Source organism: Falco peregrinus, chromosome 6 (genome assembly GCF_023634155.1).
Source record: "Falco peregrinus isolate bFalPer1 chromosome 6, bFalPer1.pri, whole genome shotgun sequence".
NCBI lineage: Eukaryota > Metazoa > Chordata > Aves > Falconiformes > Falconidae > Falco > Falco peregrinus.
Genome location: NC_073726.1, coordinates 46755345 through 46770495, shown reverse-complemented (window position 1 = coordinate 46770495; position 15151 = coordinate 46755345). Strand labels below are relative to the sequence as shown.

Genomic DNA, 15151 nt, shown 5'->3' with positions numbered 1-15151 from the left:
ACTCTTTCTCCAAAGTAAAAAAAAAAAAAAAAAAAGTATCTTTAGGTATGACAAATATTTTACTATATGCTTTCCAAGGAAGAATACAAATTTTGTATTAATTCTGTGAGAAAACATATGGTTTGGTTACTCAGAAATAACAGTACAACTAACCAGACTGACAAGTTTTAAAATTTTTCCAAAAGAAAAAATACCAGTACCAGAATTGGGTCTGAATCTCCTATGCTATTTCACTAAAATGTTATTATCTGATGTGGGGAAATACCTCTGAAAAGTCTCAGTATATTAAGTCAGTCAAAATTACATATTAATCCTCCAATAATCAAAATTACATGTTAATCCTCCAATTAAAAGAGAGTTTATATAAGATTTCTTTGCTCAAGCAGTCCTATTGCAGAGTATCTGAATTTAGCATGACAAGATCTGACGGTCACAAGTAGACTACAAAAAATTGACAAGAATTAGGCTATACATTTACTCACTGATGGATGTCAATATTTATGATATTATAGCTCCATTTTCTTAAGTCCCTCTGTTTGCTGTCAATCTTCACTATTCCTTCTAGAAAACGTATGCCAGAAATAATTTATTCAAGTCTGTGGGTATAATGATGGAATTACTTTGCAAACAGTTTTGGAAAAAGAAGCCTAACACTGAACACAAAACGCATGGACAGAGATAAAAGGTATGTGTCAACAGGTACTTACAAAGAGAGTGGAAATGTAAAAAGAAAATGCATCAGAGTTATAGACTACATGGGTAGATATGGTCTGATGACTTACATTTTTACTGTATTTTCAGTTTAGTCTGTGTCTTCATTTGTTTTTGTTTCAAACACAGCTCTGATTAAGTGGTGTATGAAGAGCATATAGCTGTATATTACATTTATGATGCTACAGGGTAAAATTGCCAATATAATAGGAATACAAAAATAACTGCAAATAAAATACATGCTTGCAGCTTTTTTCATCCAACTCCCATTGCGTTTATTATAAAACATAGCTAAAATCTTGCAGTTTGCCTATTCTTCTGTAAGTTTTGTTTTGGGATTCAATGAATCATTAAAATAGACACATCTTTATCTCTTGTTTAGCTTTGTACAATACAGAAGTCAACACAACATTAATCCAATTACTTGTGATTTTTTTCTGTAGAATTCATATGATCTTTGGGGTAAGTTCAGTGGCATGCAATGTGTTATGACTATCATGTTCTCAGTATATAAATGCCCAAAATACTTCCATGTATTTTACAGGCATATGGTTTCTGTTCTCCACTACTTTTTAATCTAGGCAATTACATACACTGAAATTACCATTGAAATAATTTGAAATGCAGAGATCTCTATAAGAAATATGAAGATTGGTAGGAATAACGCATTAAAAGAAATGCATGTGTGAAAGCACCAGAAGAAACAGTGCTATGAGGGGTTAAAGGTACGGTCTGTATTGATAACCAAGAACACAGCTGACAGTGGTAAAACACTAAGGAATGTGTTTCTATCAAGACAAGAAGGGGTGTGCTCTAATAAAAGGACAGGACAGATGATTTATCAGCAGAAGACCCTACACAACACAGGGCAGCAACAAAATTACAGTACATTGCATTAGGCATTCATCTTCCTGTTACTCCAGAAGGAAGACAGACTCTAGCCCTAAAATATCCAAGATAAGGATGCAAAACCAATGAGCACTACTGAAGTAAATAAATTTTTGGATCAAAAAGACCATACCATAGCAACTGTTGACTCCTAAACATCTATCAAAAAACCTAGTTCACTACTGCTAATCAAAAGGAATCCAACAGATACAATGAGAATGCAATCCTCAGCCTTCCATGTCACACACAAGTGACCATGGACAGAAAACTTGGCCATACATGCATACATATCTTGTGCTTTTGGGTACTGAGTGTGAGTGACATTCGTATGAGAACATGAATAGCTCAAAAGAGTTTTGCCTGAAGCAAGAATCACCTTTGCCTTTCACAACGTCTCATATTGACTTCAATTACACAAATATCCCCCAGCAGTTCTGCCATTGCAACTTAAAACTTCCATGTTGACTTTTCAGTTGCTAATAAGATGCAAGGAAGTGCAGAATCAAACCCAAATGTGTGGCTCTATTCCCTACAGTGCTGTCCTACAATTGACAGTGAAGATTTCATAGACTTACAGTTGAAAAATTTCAAACTGCATATGCATTTCCTATTGAGGAGGCATCAAACAGCACTGGGAGCAGATACCAGCTGCTAGAACTGTCTCCTCTCATCGGGTCCGTCTTCCATCAGCAACAGATTCAGGTTCCCTCTGCCTTTTCTTTTTTTCCCCCTCTTTATGAAGCTACAGATATCTTGGTCTTTTTGCACAGCTTCAATGGGAAGGTGGGATTTGGGAGGAAAGTGATACTTATTTTACAGTCTGATCGTTGTGGTTGGCTATTGCAAAATTAGAGTTGTGCGTTCAAAACTGTAAGCCTGAGGTCTCCCACTTTGTAAGAGGCTGCACGGCTCATTTTATTAAAATCTATGAATCAAATCCACTTCGATAAAGTGCTTAGTTTAACCACAAGGAGATTTAAAAAAGGGAAGTAACTGCTGCAAAACAGACACTAAATCACAATTAAAGTATATACTTTGAAGTGTATAACTTACCACTGTGAAAACTGCCTTATGGCAACATGCCTACACATATCTAATTAAAATTCTGCCTTAATTAAATACTTATATTTTATCTGTTTTCTGCCCTTGAGGGAGGGAGGATATTAACAGCTTTAGAGGAAAACCACTTTGCCAAAACTGCAACCATATGGCAGCAAAAAGAAAAGGGCCAGCCTAAGAAGGCTTCATTTGTTAAAAGAAAGTTTGACTTCTGAGTGAAAATATAGGCAGAACCATAGGGAAGAGGAAGGCTTCATGTCTGAGTAGTGGCAGTGGAACAGATGGAAGAGAGAGGAAACTGAGCATGTAGCTTCTGGCAGTCAAAGGTCTACACAATTTCAATTACATTACAGCTGTACAGGGCACACTGTTAACTCTTACTCCCTGCATGTAGCTATGGGCTGTGGCCCCACCTCATTCCATCTTTTCCTAGTCTGCTGAACTTAATGTCTATTTTACTTTCCCAACCTTTGTGCTCAAACTCATGTGCCCTCACAAATCTGAAGAGAAAAATTTCTTGCAATTTACCCCGTACTGTGAAGGAGTCCTTGATAACAACAGCTTCAGTCATATCAGTAAACTAGGCAAAATAAAATAACTTTTGTATGATGACTGCCTACAGCTTTCAGACCGATATAAAAGCTCAGAGAAAGTACATTACAAAATGTATTCTAATCCAGTGCTCCATTACCTAGTGTCAGTCCCTGGCCTTAAATGTGTAATACGTGACACAGAAACATGCATATATAGTGGGCACACGCAGAAGCAATAACGTCTTGTTTGTGGAAACACTTGACATACAGTGGAGTTGTAGGGTTTATTCTGAATACAGAACAACCCACCGCAGTTCTGCTACTTTCAGATGAGATAAGGCTCATGCTGAGTTGATTCAGGCATAGCTGTCAGTGTTCCAGAGTCCTTCTGGTTCCAAAGTAGCTCTAGAAAAGCCAACACATAGATGTCTCTGAAGTTGTAGACATAGTACATACTGTCAAAGCACATATTTCAGAAGATTTGCTAGCTTCCTTGAAAGTGTGTTTTGGGTTTTTTTTACACAGTATAATTCTTTTGCATATACCTCTTCCAATAACAAGCAGCATTAATCTCTGAAAGGCACTCACTCAGGTAGCTTCATTGAGCAAAGTCTGGAGCCTTCATAGTGATATTTAGACATTGATGCTGAATGTGATGCTAAGATTATCTCAGGCACAGGGAAAGACACTGTTCTCACAAAAGGGCAACAGACAAACTTTTTAAAATCCAAACTTGATAGATGCAATAAGAAATTTGCTTATTTCAGCTGCAAGAAAAATGCTTGCCAGTATATTATGTTCCAAGCCAAAACCGTAGATCAAGAAACTAAAAATAATTCAGTAAACTGTACCCTGTAGGCCTCTAGGTGGAACAATGAGGGTATTTGAGGACAGGTACATGCTCAGCTCAGCTGACCAAAGAAATATCAACTTGTATGCACACAGCAACTCGATAGTGCATTATGGAAAGCATTCAAAAAAGAATTCATGATTAGCACAATTAAAAAACTGTAAATCACCCTCCATGTGGTAGAACATATTTGAAAAGTGGTTCTTTCAAATGTCCAGCACGTTATTTTGATATAGAATGACCTTCAACAATTATTTTCCTTGTCATTATTCTGATTTCTCTGACTTGAAACAATTCTTGCTTTAATCATGATGATGATATGATACCCATTACTCATGTTTAAAAAAATCTCTCAAGTAGATTATTTTTCTTATTATTCTTTTTCAAAAGACTTGCAAATATAAGTGAACTCTGAATCACACACCTCAGAACAGCTGCTGGGCTCCAACTAACACAAAAATACTGCTATGCATGCCTTGAAAGACATTTTTATTTTAGAATTGTTTATAATTAGGCAAAGAATATATGAAATTGAAGTATTTCTTCTTTTTACTTGACTACTCTATCTTGTAGACAGGTTGACTTAAATCATGTTACTTCAGTAGTCACAGAATCACTACAAAACAGACTCAAAGTGAATTAAACCAGTGACCTAATCCATTCAACTGACCCAAGCCAAGGTCACTTATATACTGACCATTAGCTTTTTCATTCTGGAAAATAGCCAGGATTCTTTAAGACACCGCTGAATGTAATGGGTTTATAATGTCCCTAGTAATCTGTTTGGATACTTCACTATATTGCCTTTATAATTTTGTCCTGGGGAGAAGGGGGTGAGATTCACTTCAGCTAGTTTTAGACAGCTACATCTGAGAAGGTCCTCTAGGCCCTCATTATCCATACTTCTAGTGCCATTTGCCATGCTTCAGACATTTAGAGATGATAAACAAGAGCTAAGAAGTGCCTGCATATCTAACTCATTATTAGTGGCTCAATGCAGTCTACACTGCAGAAGTCTGAATTTAGACGTTAAGAATAAGATTCATGTCTGACCTACCATTATTTTCACCAAGCCCATGTTTCCTTAATCTGCTTACAAGCAAAACACATGAGACAATGTCAAAACCTTAACTGAAGTCCAAATATGGGGCATCTCGTGCTCTTTCCTTACCTACAAAATCCGGTATCTGCTCCTAGCAGAGAATTAGATTGCTTTAATAGGTTTGCTTTTGGCAAATCCATGTTGTCTCTTATTTCTTTGCTATTTTCTAGCTACTTTTAGTAATTTCTCTGTTCAGTGACTTTTCTATGAATTGAAAATAATTCCCCACATTCTCCTTCCCCTTTTAAAGATAAGTTCTACATCATTCTCTTTTAGTCTGTTGATACCTCATCCATTCTCCAAGAATTCTCACAGAGACTTACTACCAGGTCAAAGTTTTTCAGACAGTTATGTAACACAAAATACATTTCATTAAATCAATTTTAAGATACCTAACCTATATAACCTGTTCTTTCCTTATACACAATTGAGTTTCTAGCCCTAGAATTAGCTGTACATGCCATATGCTCACCGATGACCTTTTCAGTAAATGTGTGATTAACAGTCATTGTACATTTTTGCCTTCTCTGCACCTACTATGGGCAGCTTTTCCTTTCCTGCATAACCTCGCTAGGTACCAAAGATTTCTTTGTTCTTCTTCTACCTATTAATGTACAAATATAGTTATGTTATGTTAAATCTTAATTTCTTTTGCTAGTTGCATGTCACTGAGTGTTTCAGCACTTCTGACTTGTCTTTACATGTGTGTTATTCTACCATGCTTATTAAAGAGAGAAATTTCAAATTTCCCTCTTTATGTCTGAAGGTGAAAGAAAAAAAAATGAAAATTTAGCTAAGCTGCTCTTTTACACTTCCTTTTCTTCACATTGATGAAGCTTGTACTATAGTCTTTAGTAGTTTTCTGTTGAAGAATGCACAGATTTCTCTTTAACTTGCACTGTAGAGATTTTTTAAAATAAATTATCCGAATTTATTGACATCTACCTTCTTCAGAATTTTCTTCACTTGCAAGTCTGTCAATATAATTTCTTTTCCATCAAATACCGTAGTAATGAAAATCTCCAATTACAATAAAGTCCAAAGGCTTTGGAGACCTATCAAGAACAACCATGTCCTTTTCTGCTTTCCTGGATACCAACAGATATTTAACAGCACTAACTAATCCTACTCTTGAGATCTCAAAGCAACCATTATATTTTTTGAAATAAAGCCAATGTTTCCCCTCTTCTTCTTACTAAAGAAGTTATATCCTCTACATGACGGGATTACCAGTGTAATATATATGATAAATTCTCTACAGTGCCAATTTTGCCATAATCTTCAATTAATTCTTGTCTATTCCTGATTAATACTTCTGTTAATTCTTCTCTGTTCCTCTTTCATCTACCATTAGCATACAGATAGCTAAGACATCTGGTGAACTGACCCATGACTCTTTGTCTAGTCACTTCTTTAATATTGTTTTAAACAATCCTGTCTTTCTCGGGCGTTAGACCTATCTCCAATTTGCATTATTTAAGATGAAGACTTTTGTCCTTACCCCATGGTTCTTAATTTAAAGTTCTCTTTTCTCAGAATAGAAGCCACATAGTTATATTTAGGGTGTTTCTGACTGTTGCTTGACTTGGATGTGAGAGGAGAGACAACATTTCTTGACTCTTCAACCTCTTAATCCACTGCCACAGAACCTTATAAGCACTTTTGATTTGCTTAGAATCATTCTTGCCAGTATCATTAGTATCCTTTATCATATAATAGTGATCAGTAGAATCCTTTGCAACTTGGCAAGTTTGGACTTTTGTGAAGAGGCACACCAGCTATAACGTAAGTGCGAGGTGGTGCAGGTGTCTCCACATCACTTTGAGCAGAAGGTCACTTGCCAGCACCGTATTCTATTTCCAATTGGTAACAGAGGTTTTGTATGCTTTGGGCTAGTGTGTTTTTTTTAATTGTCTTTTATCATTGAGATTAGTTCTTACTTGCTCCCTGGTCAGCACTCCTGCTTTTGATTTCAGTGGTAAGCTGTTCAGATGTTGAATGCCCCATGCCCTCAGAGGACATTGGCAGCCATCTTCCTCTCTCTAGTTTCAAGTTCACTCCTCCGGTACCTGTACTGCTACCAAACTGAAAGCTCTGCTTTATTTTTTTTTTGTTTCCAAAAGCACACTGTGGATAAAGTTCTCATGACCACACTCAGCCAGTTTTGATTCTCTCCTTTCACTGCTCCTCTAATTGCTTCTTAACAGATTCCCCTGGAGATCTAAAAGAAGTCTTTCCAGATTTCACCAATAGGAAAATACAGGCCAAAGTTCCTGTAAATCCATTCAAGGATTTCATCACAAGATGTCATTGTCTAATACTAAATAGAGCTATTGAATTAACTATGTATGAAATACTTCTTCTCAAATATTTTTCACTGAGAATGAGATACTATGTAGCATAAAAAGCTCTTCATGCCTGGTAGATTAAGAATATTTGTGCTTGAATTAATGTATTTTTGTTTTTACTAACAGCTCATAAAACCATGGAAGTATAGTATGACATACAGGACTAAGTAAATACTAAAATGAAGGATTCCGTATCAAGCTACATTTGCTTTTCAGTATTATCACAAATTTTACTGTTTGCTAAAAATTTACTAGACAATAAAAGTGGTTTCCTGAATATAGTACTCCATAATCTAGATGCTTTCGGTTCAACTCTAAGAAAAATGTCTGACTTGTACACGTTGATCATTAAATACATTATTTTTCGTCTCTATTGTACAATATTTTTGTACATATATTCATATAAAACTAACAAACCTCATATATTTATATATATAAACACTGATGAAGTATTTCAAAATTATATTTCCTGATACCATACTACTTAATTTTTATTCCGAAGCATAGAGTAGATCTTTACATTTGGCTTAGTGTGGAGCCAGGAAGAAGAGTAAAGGGGAATGAGAAGTTCTGAGATGGAATTTAGGGCCTCAGTACTAAACACTTGGGCAGATAAAACTGTAAGTTAAACACACAGAGATCCAGACAGTAATTAGACGGGGGCTATGTGAGGTATCCCTGAGGAACACCAAGGCACCTGAGATGCTTCTTGCCAATAAACTATAGGAGCTTAAATAGAAGCAGCACACACACACATACACACAAAGCTGATTTGCTGCAGATAACTTCAAAGCAGCCCCTTCCTTGGGGATAAAGACCTATCAAAAAATGTCTTAGGTTGTATTATCAGTAAGAAAAACCTGTGTATTGCCTTGTGGTAGTTAATAAGTGGTAATTAACACAAGCTAAAATCTTAAGTAAAATCTGTTGTTAAAAATATAAATAACACTGTAATAAGGCTCCACTTGATTGGTTACTCCAGTATGTTAACACTGAGATTTTCTGCTCGATAACCCTATTACATTTTTAATAAAAATATAAGAATGTACTTGAAGTATAACATGTTTGATGTCATGTAATGCATTTGTTATTATAATAGTTCACTTCTCTTTGCTGCCTAAACTACGCTTGACTGAACCTGGAAAAGGCATAAAGGAATGAAAAGTGGAAAACATACATGTGAAGCTGCATATAGCCAGCTCTATAGCAGAATGAAATGTCTTTACTGCAGTCTGCATGTACAGCAAAATTGATTTAAAACATTGTATTTTGTAGTTGTATTTTGATTAACAGCACATAGCTTGATTTCTTCATTAAAGGAAAAATCAGATTATCATTCTACACTAGCTAAAGACCCTTAAGGAGTTGACAGAAAGAAAAAAAAATGTTGGTTTGTAGGAAGCTGCACACCGAACAGAAAAGAAGTTGGGACTCAAGAGTCCCCTCTGGGAAAAGCAGCAAAGAAAAGAGTGGAACTCGTGCCAAATGAAAGAGCTGAAAAACCAAATGCCACATTTGAATGCCAAGAAAAATAATGCATGCAGTAGAAGCCACAAAATGGCTGATGAGAAGAGTTGTGAGATATTTTCTTCTCTTAAAAGAAAAAAACAGAAAAAGCAGTGGTCATTCATAGGAAAGGACAGAGTAGTACTTGTACATCACCAAGTTATGCAAATTTGCATACATATACTGTTGCTTTTGTCTCCTTTTCATAGCTCTTCCTTGCTGTTGAACATCTTAGTGGATGCCTGCTTTTGCATTTTGTGCCTGTGTACTGCTGTGGTGGGTTGACCCCAGCTGGACACCAGGTGCCCACCAAAGCCGCTCTGTCACTCCCCTCCTCAGCTGGACAGGGGAGAGAAAATGAAATGAAAGGCTTGTGGGTCAAGATAAGGACAGGGATGAATCACTCACCAATTACTGTCATGGGCAAAACAGACTTAACTTGGGGAAATTAGTTAAATTTATTACCAATCAGAGTAGCGTAATGAGAAATAAAACCTAAATCTTAAAAACACCTGCCCCCCACCCCTCCCTTCCTCCCAGGCTCAACCTCTCTCCCAGATTCTCTACCTCTGCCCCTGCCAGTGGCACACAGAGAGAGGGTATGGGGATTTCAGTCCATTCATCACATGTTGTTTCTGCTGCTCCTTCCTCCTCAGAGGAAGGACTCCTCACACTCTTCCCCTGTTCAAGCATGGGGTCCCTCCCATGGGAGACAGTCCTCCATGAACTTCTCCAACATGAGTCCTTCCCATGGGTTGCATGCAGTTCTTTAACTGCTCCAGTGTGGGTCCACCACAGGGTTACAAGTCCTGCCAGCAAACCTGCTCCAGCCATGGTCTCCTCTCTCCATGGGTCCACAAGTCCTGCCAGAAGCCTGCTCCAGTGCAGGCTTCCAACGGGGCCACAGCCTGTTTTGGTCACCCACCTGCTTCCGTGTGGGGTCCTCCATGGGCTGCAGGTGGTTAAGTGCTCCACAGTGGACCTCCATGGACTGCAGAGGCACAGCTGCCTCACCATGGTCTTCATCACCATAGGCTGCAGGGGAGTCTGCTCTGGCTCCTGGAGCACCTCCTGCCCCTCCTTCTTCACTGACCTGGGTGTCTGTAGAGTTGTTTCTCTCACATATTCTCACTCCTCTCTCTGGCTGCTGTTCTGCAGCAGTGTTTTTTCCTTTTTAAAATGTTATCCCAGAGGTGCTACCACCATCACTGATGAGCTTGGCCTTGGCCAGCGGCAGGTCTCTCTTGGAGCGTGCTGGCATTGGCTCAACCAGACACAGGGGAAGCTTCTAGCAGCTTGTCACAGAAGCCACCATTGTAGCCCCCCTCTGCTACCAAAACATTGCCACACAAACCAAATAAATTCCACTCCTTGCCTCTCTGAATCACATATTTAAAAATTACCATGAAAATCCACATTCACCACTCTTCACAAACTTCACTAAAAAATAAATTAATTCCCCACACCAAAATCAAAATAAAATCATCACAACACCAAAGGAAAGCAGACAATTTACACAGAATCCACCCCTCCTCCATTCACCACAATTACAACAATAGAAATTCCCCACAATCATTCCACTCACTAACATTGTTCAGTCCATGTTCTGCCTGTTACCTCTCCCAGTCACTATCTTTATCTCGAATTCCTGGAGCCCCACCTTGGGTGCCAGAAACGACTGTGGTGGGTTGGCCTTAGCTGGATGGCAGGTGCCCACCAAGCCACTGTATCACTCCCCTCCTCAGCAGGAAATGAGGGGAAAAAATAAGATGGAAAAAACTCTCATGGGTCAAAATAAAGGCAGTTCAATAAAGCAAAAGCAAAGGCTGCACAGGCAAGCAAAGGAAAACAGATTTATTCTCTGCTTCCCATCAGCAGGCAATGTTCAGCCACTTCCTAGGAAGCAGGACTTTAGTATGCATAGTGGTTGCTCCAGAAGACAAATGTGGTAATAAAGAATGCCCGCCTCCTCCTCCTTTCTCTTAGTTTTTATTGCTGAGCAGACATCATATGGTATGGAATATCCCTTTGGTCAGCTGGGGTCAGCTGTTCTGGCTATGTCCCTTCCCAAGATCTTGCCCACCCCCAGACTACAGATGAGGGAAGAATGTTGGAGAGACAGCCTTGATGCTTTGTGAGCACTGCCCAGCAGTAGCCAAAACATATGAGGAAAATTAGCTCTGTCTCAACCAGACCAAATATGACTACCATGATAAAAAATAGTAAGCAGCAAATCCCGACTTACTTAAATTAGCTTCAGAAAGTAACTATCTTGTAACCTAGAGTTTCTCTATGAATAATTCTCTCTTTTAACACAGCAAGCTTCAGAAAGAAAAAATAGCCTGCCAGGATAATGTCTGGCACTTTGCATGATATTGTCCCTTACTGTTTTAGAAAAAAGTATCTGAATCGGCTTGTCTTATCTGCAATTATATTGATATTCAGATCAGTTATTTTTTCTTTTTCCTAGATTCCCTTCTCACTGTCCAGCTACTGTTAAAATAGTTGTGTGAACTATTCAGTTGGTAAGACACAGTTTTGTCCTGTACAAATATAATGCTCCATGAAATGGACGCTTGTTAAAATACTTTTTAAAAAATTAATAAAATAAAACAATTTTTAAAATTTGAATTTGAAATTATTAAAATAAAATAAAAATAAAAACTATTAATAAATTTTAAAACAAAATTTTAAAAAGTGATAAGGTATGTAGTCTCCTGCCCAATACATAAACCCAAGTAACTGCATGCAATTTCTAGCAGGGTTGTACCAGTACAGGTGACTTAACATAGCTCTGCCTTAAGACCAAATAATTCAGACATACAAGTCAGTTTTCTTTCCATGAGTTAGGAAGAAAACATAGTAAAATAGTTCCAAAGTTCTTATCAGCACAGCTGCACAGGGTTATGCTGACATACCAAGAGGGTAGGCATGACTTAAGAGTTCTTAGAATTCACCAGTAGGGAAGGTTTGCAAATTTTCCCATCATTGCTAACACCAGTCACTGGCTGTCAGAAATATTTGATCAAAGCAGAATTAGATAATATAATGCTTTAAAAACCGTCAGCAGCTATTGGGTTATATATACTCAGGGTCCTATCATTCCAAACAAAATCTCAGCTGAAAAAGACTGAAAATATCCCCCTAGTAGAAAGGCTTCAGTATGAAGACATTAATGGAATATTTTTTCTGGTAAGATTTCAGAACAACATTAATGACTCCAATATGCTATTTAAAGTAACAGCTCCAGGATACTGCGCCTAATGCATCTCTAACAGTAAACAACATTGATTCTGTTCATGGTTATCCAAATACATACAAAGGTTTTCAACACAGTGGGTTACTTAGCAATATCTTATCCACAGTTTCCCTATAGACAGTTAAGTCAAAATTTAAAAAGTTAGTTCTTTTTCCCTTACTTGTATTGTGATCATTCATCTCCCCCAATCCAGTATTAATTCCAGCATCTATTGAACTCATGATTTTATCAATCTGCAGAAAAGAGAACATTGAAAACAATTGATGGGCTGCATCTTTGTTATTTTGCTTCAGTTTTTCATGCATAAATTTATGGTATTATTACTCTCATTAGGAAAACAACAGTCAAGGTTGCAAAGTGCAAAAATAAAAGGTAGACAATTAATTTCTCCACTTTGATTTTTATTTTGCAATGTTTATATGCTAGCAAAAGCTAAAGCCTGAGACTAGTATTTCTTTTTCTACAGTATGGTTCCTTTCATACTGATGATTGGTATAATCACTAGATGTCTATTTAAGCAATAATATTAATGCATAAGAATATTGGGTTTTGTGTTATAAAAGTAAAAAACCAATTATTCAATTAAGATTTCAAGAGATTTTCCTAGGTCCCTTTTTTCCACCTGCCCCAAGGCCACTGAATAGGTATGAAGCATAGCTGTGTCCCCACATACCACAGAATGATACAGTTTGTGAAACAGCACTACATTGATCCCAAAACTCATTTGCACATTTCTAAATTACATTGAACTTGCTATGTCAAACTATTATACTTATTTTATTTCCCATAAGAAGGGGACAAAACAAAAAATAAATCAATGGGCTGGTTGTGTCTGAGAAGGCAGACACAGAGAACCAGGTTTTACTGACCTTATTATTAGAAATAGTAGAAAATCTGTGTCCTTTTTAGAAACTATGTATTAGTCACGGATGACAGAAGAAAATCTGGCGATTATGTCAGAATCTGCAGATTTAGGATTCTTACCCTCTTTTTCTAAATAAACTAATTTATTTTTTTTATATTCAAAACAATCAAACCTTGATGTCCCCCTAAAGAGGCAAACTTAGACCTGACTTGTATCAGGATTTCATAATAATGTATCCAAGTTATTAAGACCAAAATCGGATCCTAAGTACCTCTCCACTGGGAAAGTATCTGCTTTATAACAAAAACTACCTTCAGATGCCCTATCACACCAGACGTTTAGATGAGCTGGAAACTTTTTCTAGAAAAATAATTACACAAACAAGCTCTGGGATCCTTCTGAAATAATATAGCACTCTGGAGATATATACATTTCCCCATAGCAGTTGTTTTAAATAGCAATGTTTGCTTCTCTGTAATAGCAGTAAAGATCTAAACGTTTGTCACTCTTAATATATCTCAGTAAGATGGGAGCTTTTTATCTATGAAGAATCATTTACATTCTTGAAATTTAGCACATTATTATTTAAAATAAGGTCTCTAAAAATTGTTTTAAATCTGGTTCTAAAACTAAAAGAGTGTTCTGTATGAGCAAGCATGGGCACTACAAACTCAGTGTGGACATTTCTTTTCAGAGTCCCAAATTCATTGTAGCTATAAGTGTATTCCCACTTCACACAAGGGTCAGGTATATGCCAAGCATTCTGTACAAAGACTACATACCAGTTAGAAGATATGTTACATAGGGAGGGCTTGTAGAATGCATGATCAACCTAAAAATCTTAAGACTCTCCATCCCTGCTATTTTCTCTTGTCTCTTGCTGGCAGGCATTGCCATAGTGGGAAATACTTAGCAAATATGTAAATAATGGGCATAGCTACAAAGAATTTACCATTTACAAATTTTATTAGCGTCAGTACTGAAAAATTTAGTAGAAAATAATTTCAATGCCACAACAAATTGAGAATTACTTCTGATTAACCTCATTCACTATAGAAACAATAGACTTCATTATGTGTGCAGCATTTTGAACAGAAATGCATTGCAGTTTGTGCCAGCTGTCAAACCATCATGCACTACATCTGAGGATTTGCAGTGTGGAAGAGTCACTTGCTATTTCATGTCTGAAACGGAAAACAGTAACAGCATTTTCACAATACCATATATTCGCTTGTACTTAATAATGAACAAAACTTACTTCTTCCCATTCTGATGTGAAGGAAGGTGTTCTCTCCGAATTCCCTTTGGAGCACTGTTGGCTTGGTGTGGGTTCACTCCAGTTGCTTCGTGCCTTTTTGTCATTTGGCGGATGGGTGATAAGATTAGAATCAGATTTTGAAACATTTTTGCACAAATGCATTTCAAGCAAAGTCTTTGGTAAAGATCGTATTCTCCCAAGTGTACATGCTCGCTCCACAAATCCCCCAGTGGTAATAACCCATTGTTCACTTATCCTTGTTGATGGGCCAACCAAGGTATGATTTTCTGCTGGTTTAGTTTTAGTATGGAATATGGTTCTGTTCACAACTGGTGGCTTTTTTTTCTTAACGGGAGGATCCGTGTTGCCTTCCTTTCGTAGCTGCTGCACTGTGTTCTTGCTCAAAATGCTGTTCTCTAGTGGACCACTGCACTGGTTTGCTTTGCTGTACAGCTGGAGTGGATTATCAGGTGGGTCACACGCAGGCGACGATCCATGAAGTAAACCTGCAAACTGTTCAGCAGGGTGTCCTTCAGGAAGCTCACTTTCAGTGGATGTTTCTCCCTGGCACAGATATCCTGAAACAAGAGAGTACCTTGTAAAAAACCAGGGCAATAAAATACTGCAAACAACAAAACCCACACTCTCTGCAAAAACATTTTTGTATGCTACTTGGTTTTTTCTTATGTACAGAAACAAAAGATACTTATGCCATGAATTGATTTATTAGTCTCTTAAAAAACAATTCTCTCCTTAAACTTGACTGTTTTAT

At 37.3% G+C, this 15151-nt stretch overlaps 1 protein-coding gene across 4 annotated transcripts in view; it reads right to left on the bottom strand.

Annotated features, from left to right (window-relative positions):
- The window catches only part of ANKS1B (ankyrin repeat and sterile alpha motif domain containing 1B), a 442036-nt gene that overhangs the window by 210351 nt on the left and 216534 nt on the right, over nt 1-15151 (bottom strand). For all 4 annotated transcript variants that reach the window (XM_027794224.2, XM_027794228.2, XM_027794229.2 and 1 more), the window contains exons 13-14: nt 14380-14957; nt 12417-12489 (exon numbers count right to left, since the gene is read on the bottom strand). In XM_027794224.2, coding sequence (XP_027650025.2) covers nt 12417-12489; nt 14380-14957 — 651 coding nt within the window. The remainder of the gene's footprint in view (nt 1-12416; nt 12490-14379; nt 14958-15151) is intronic.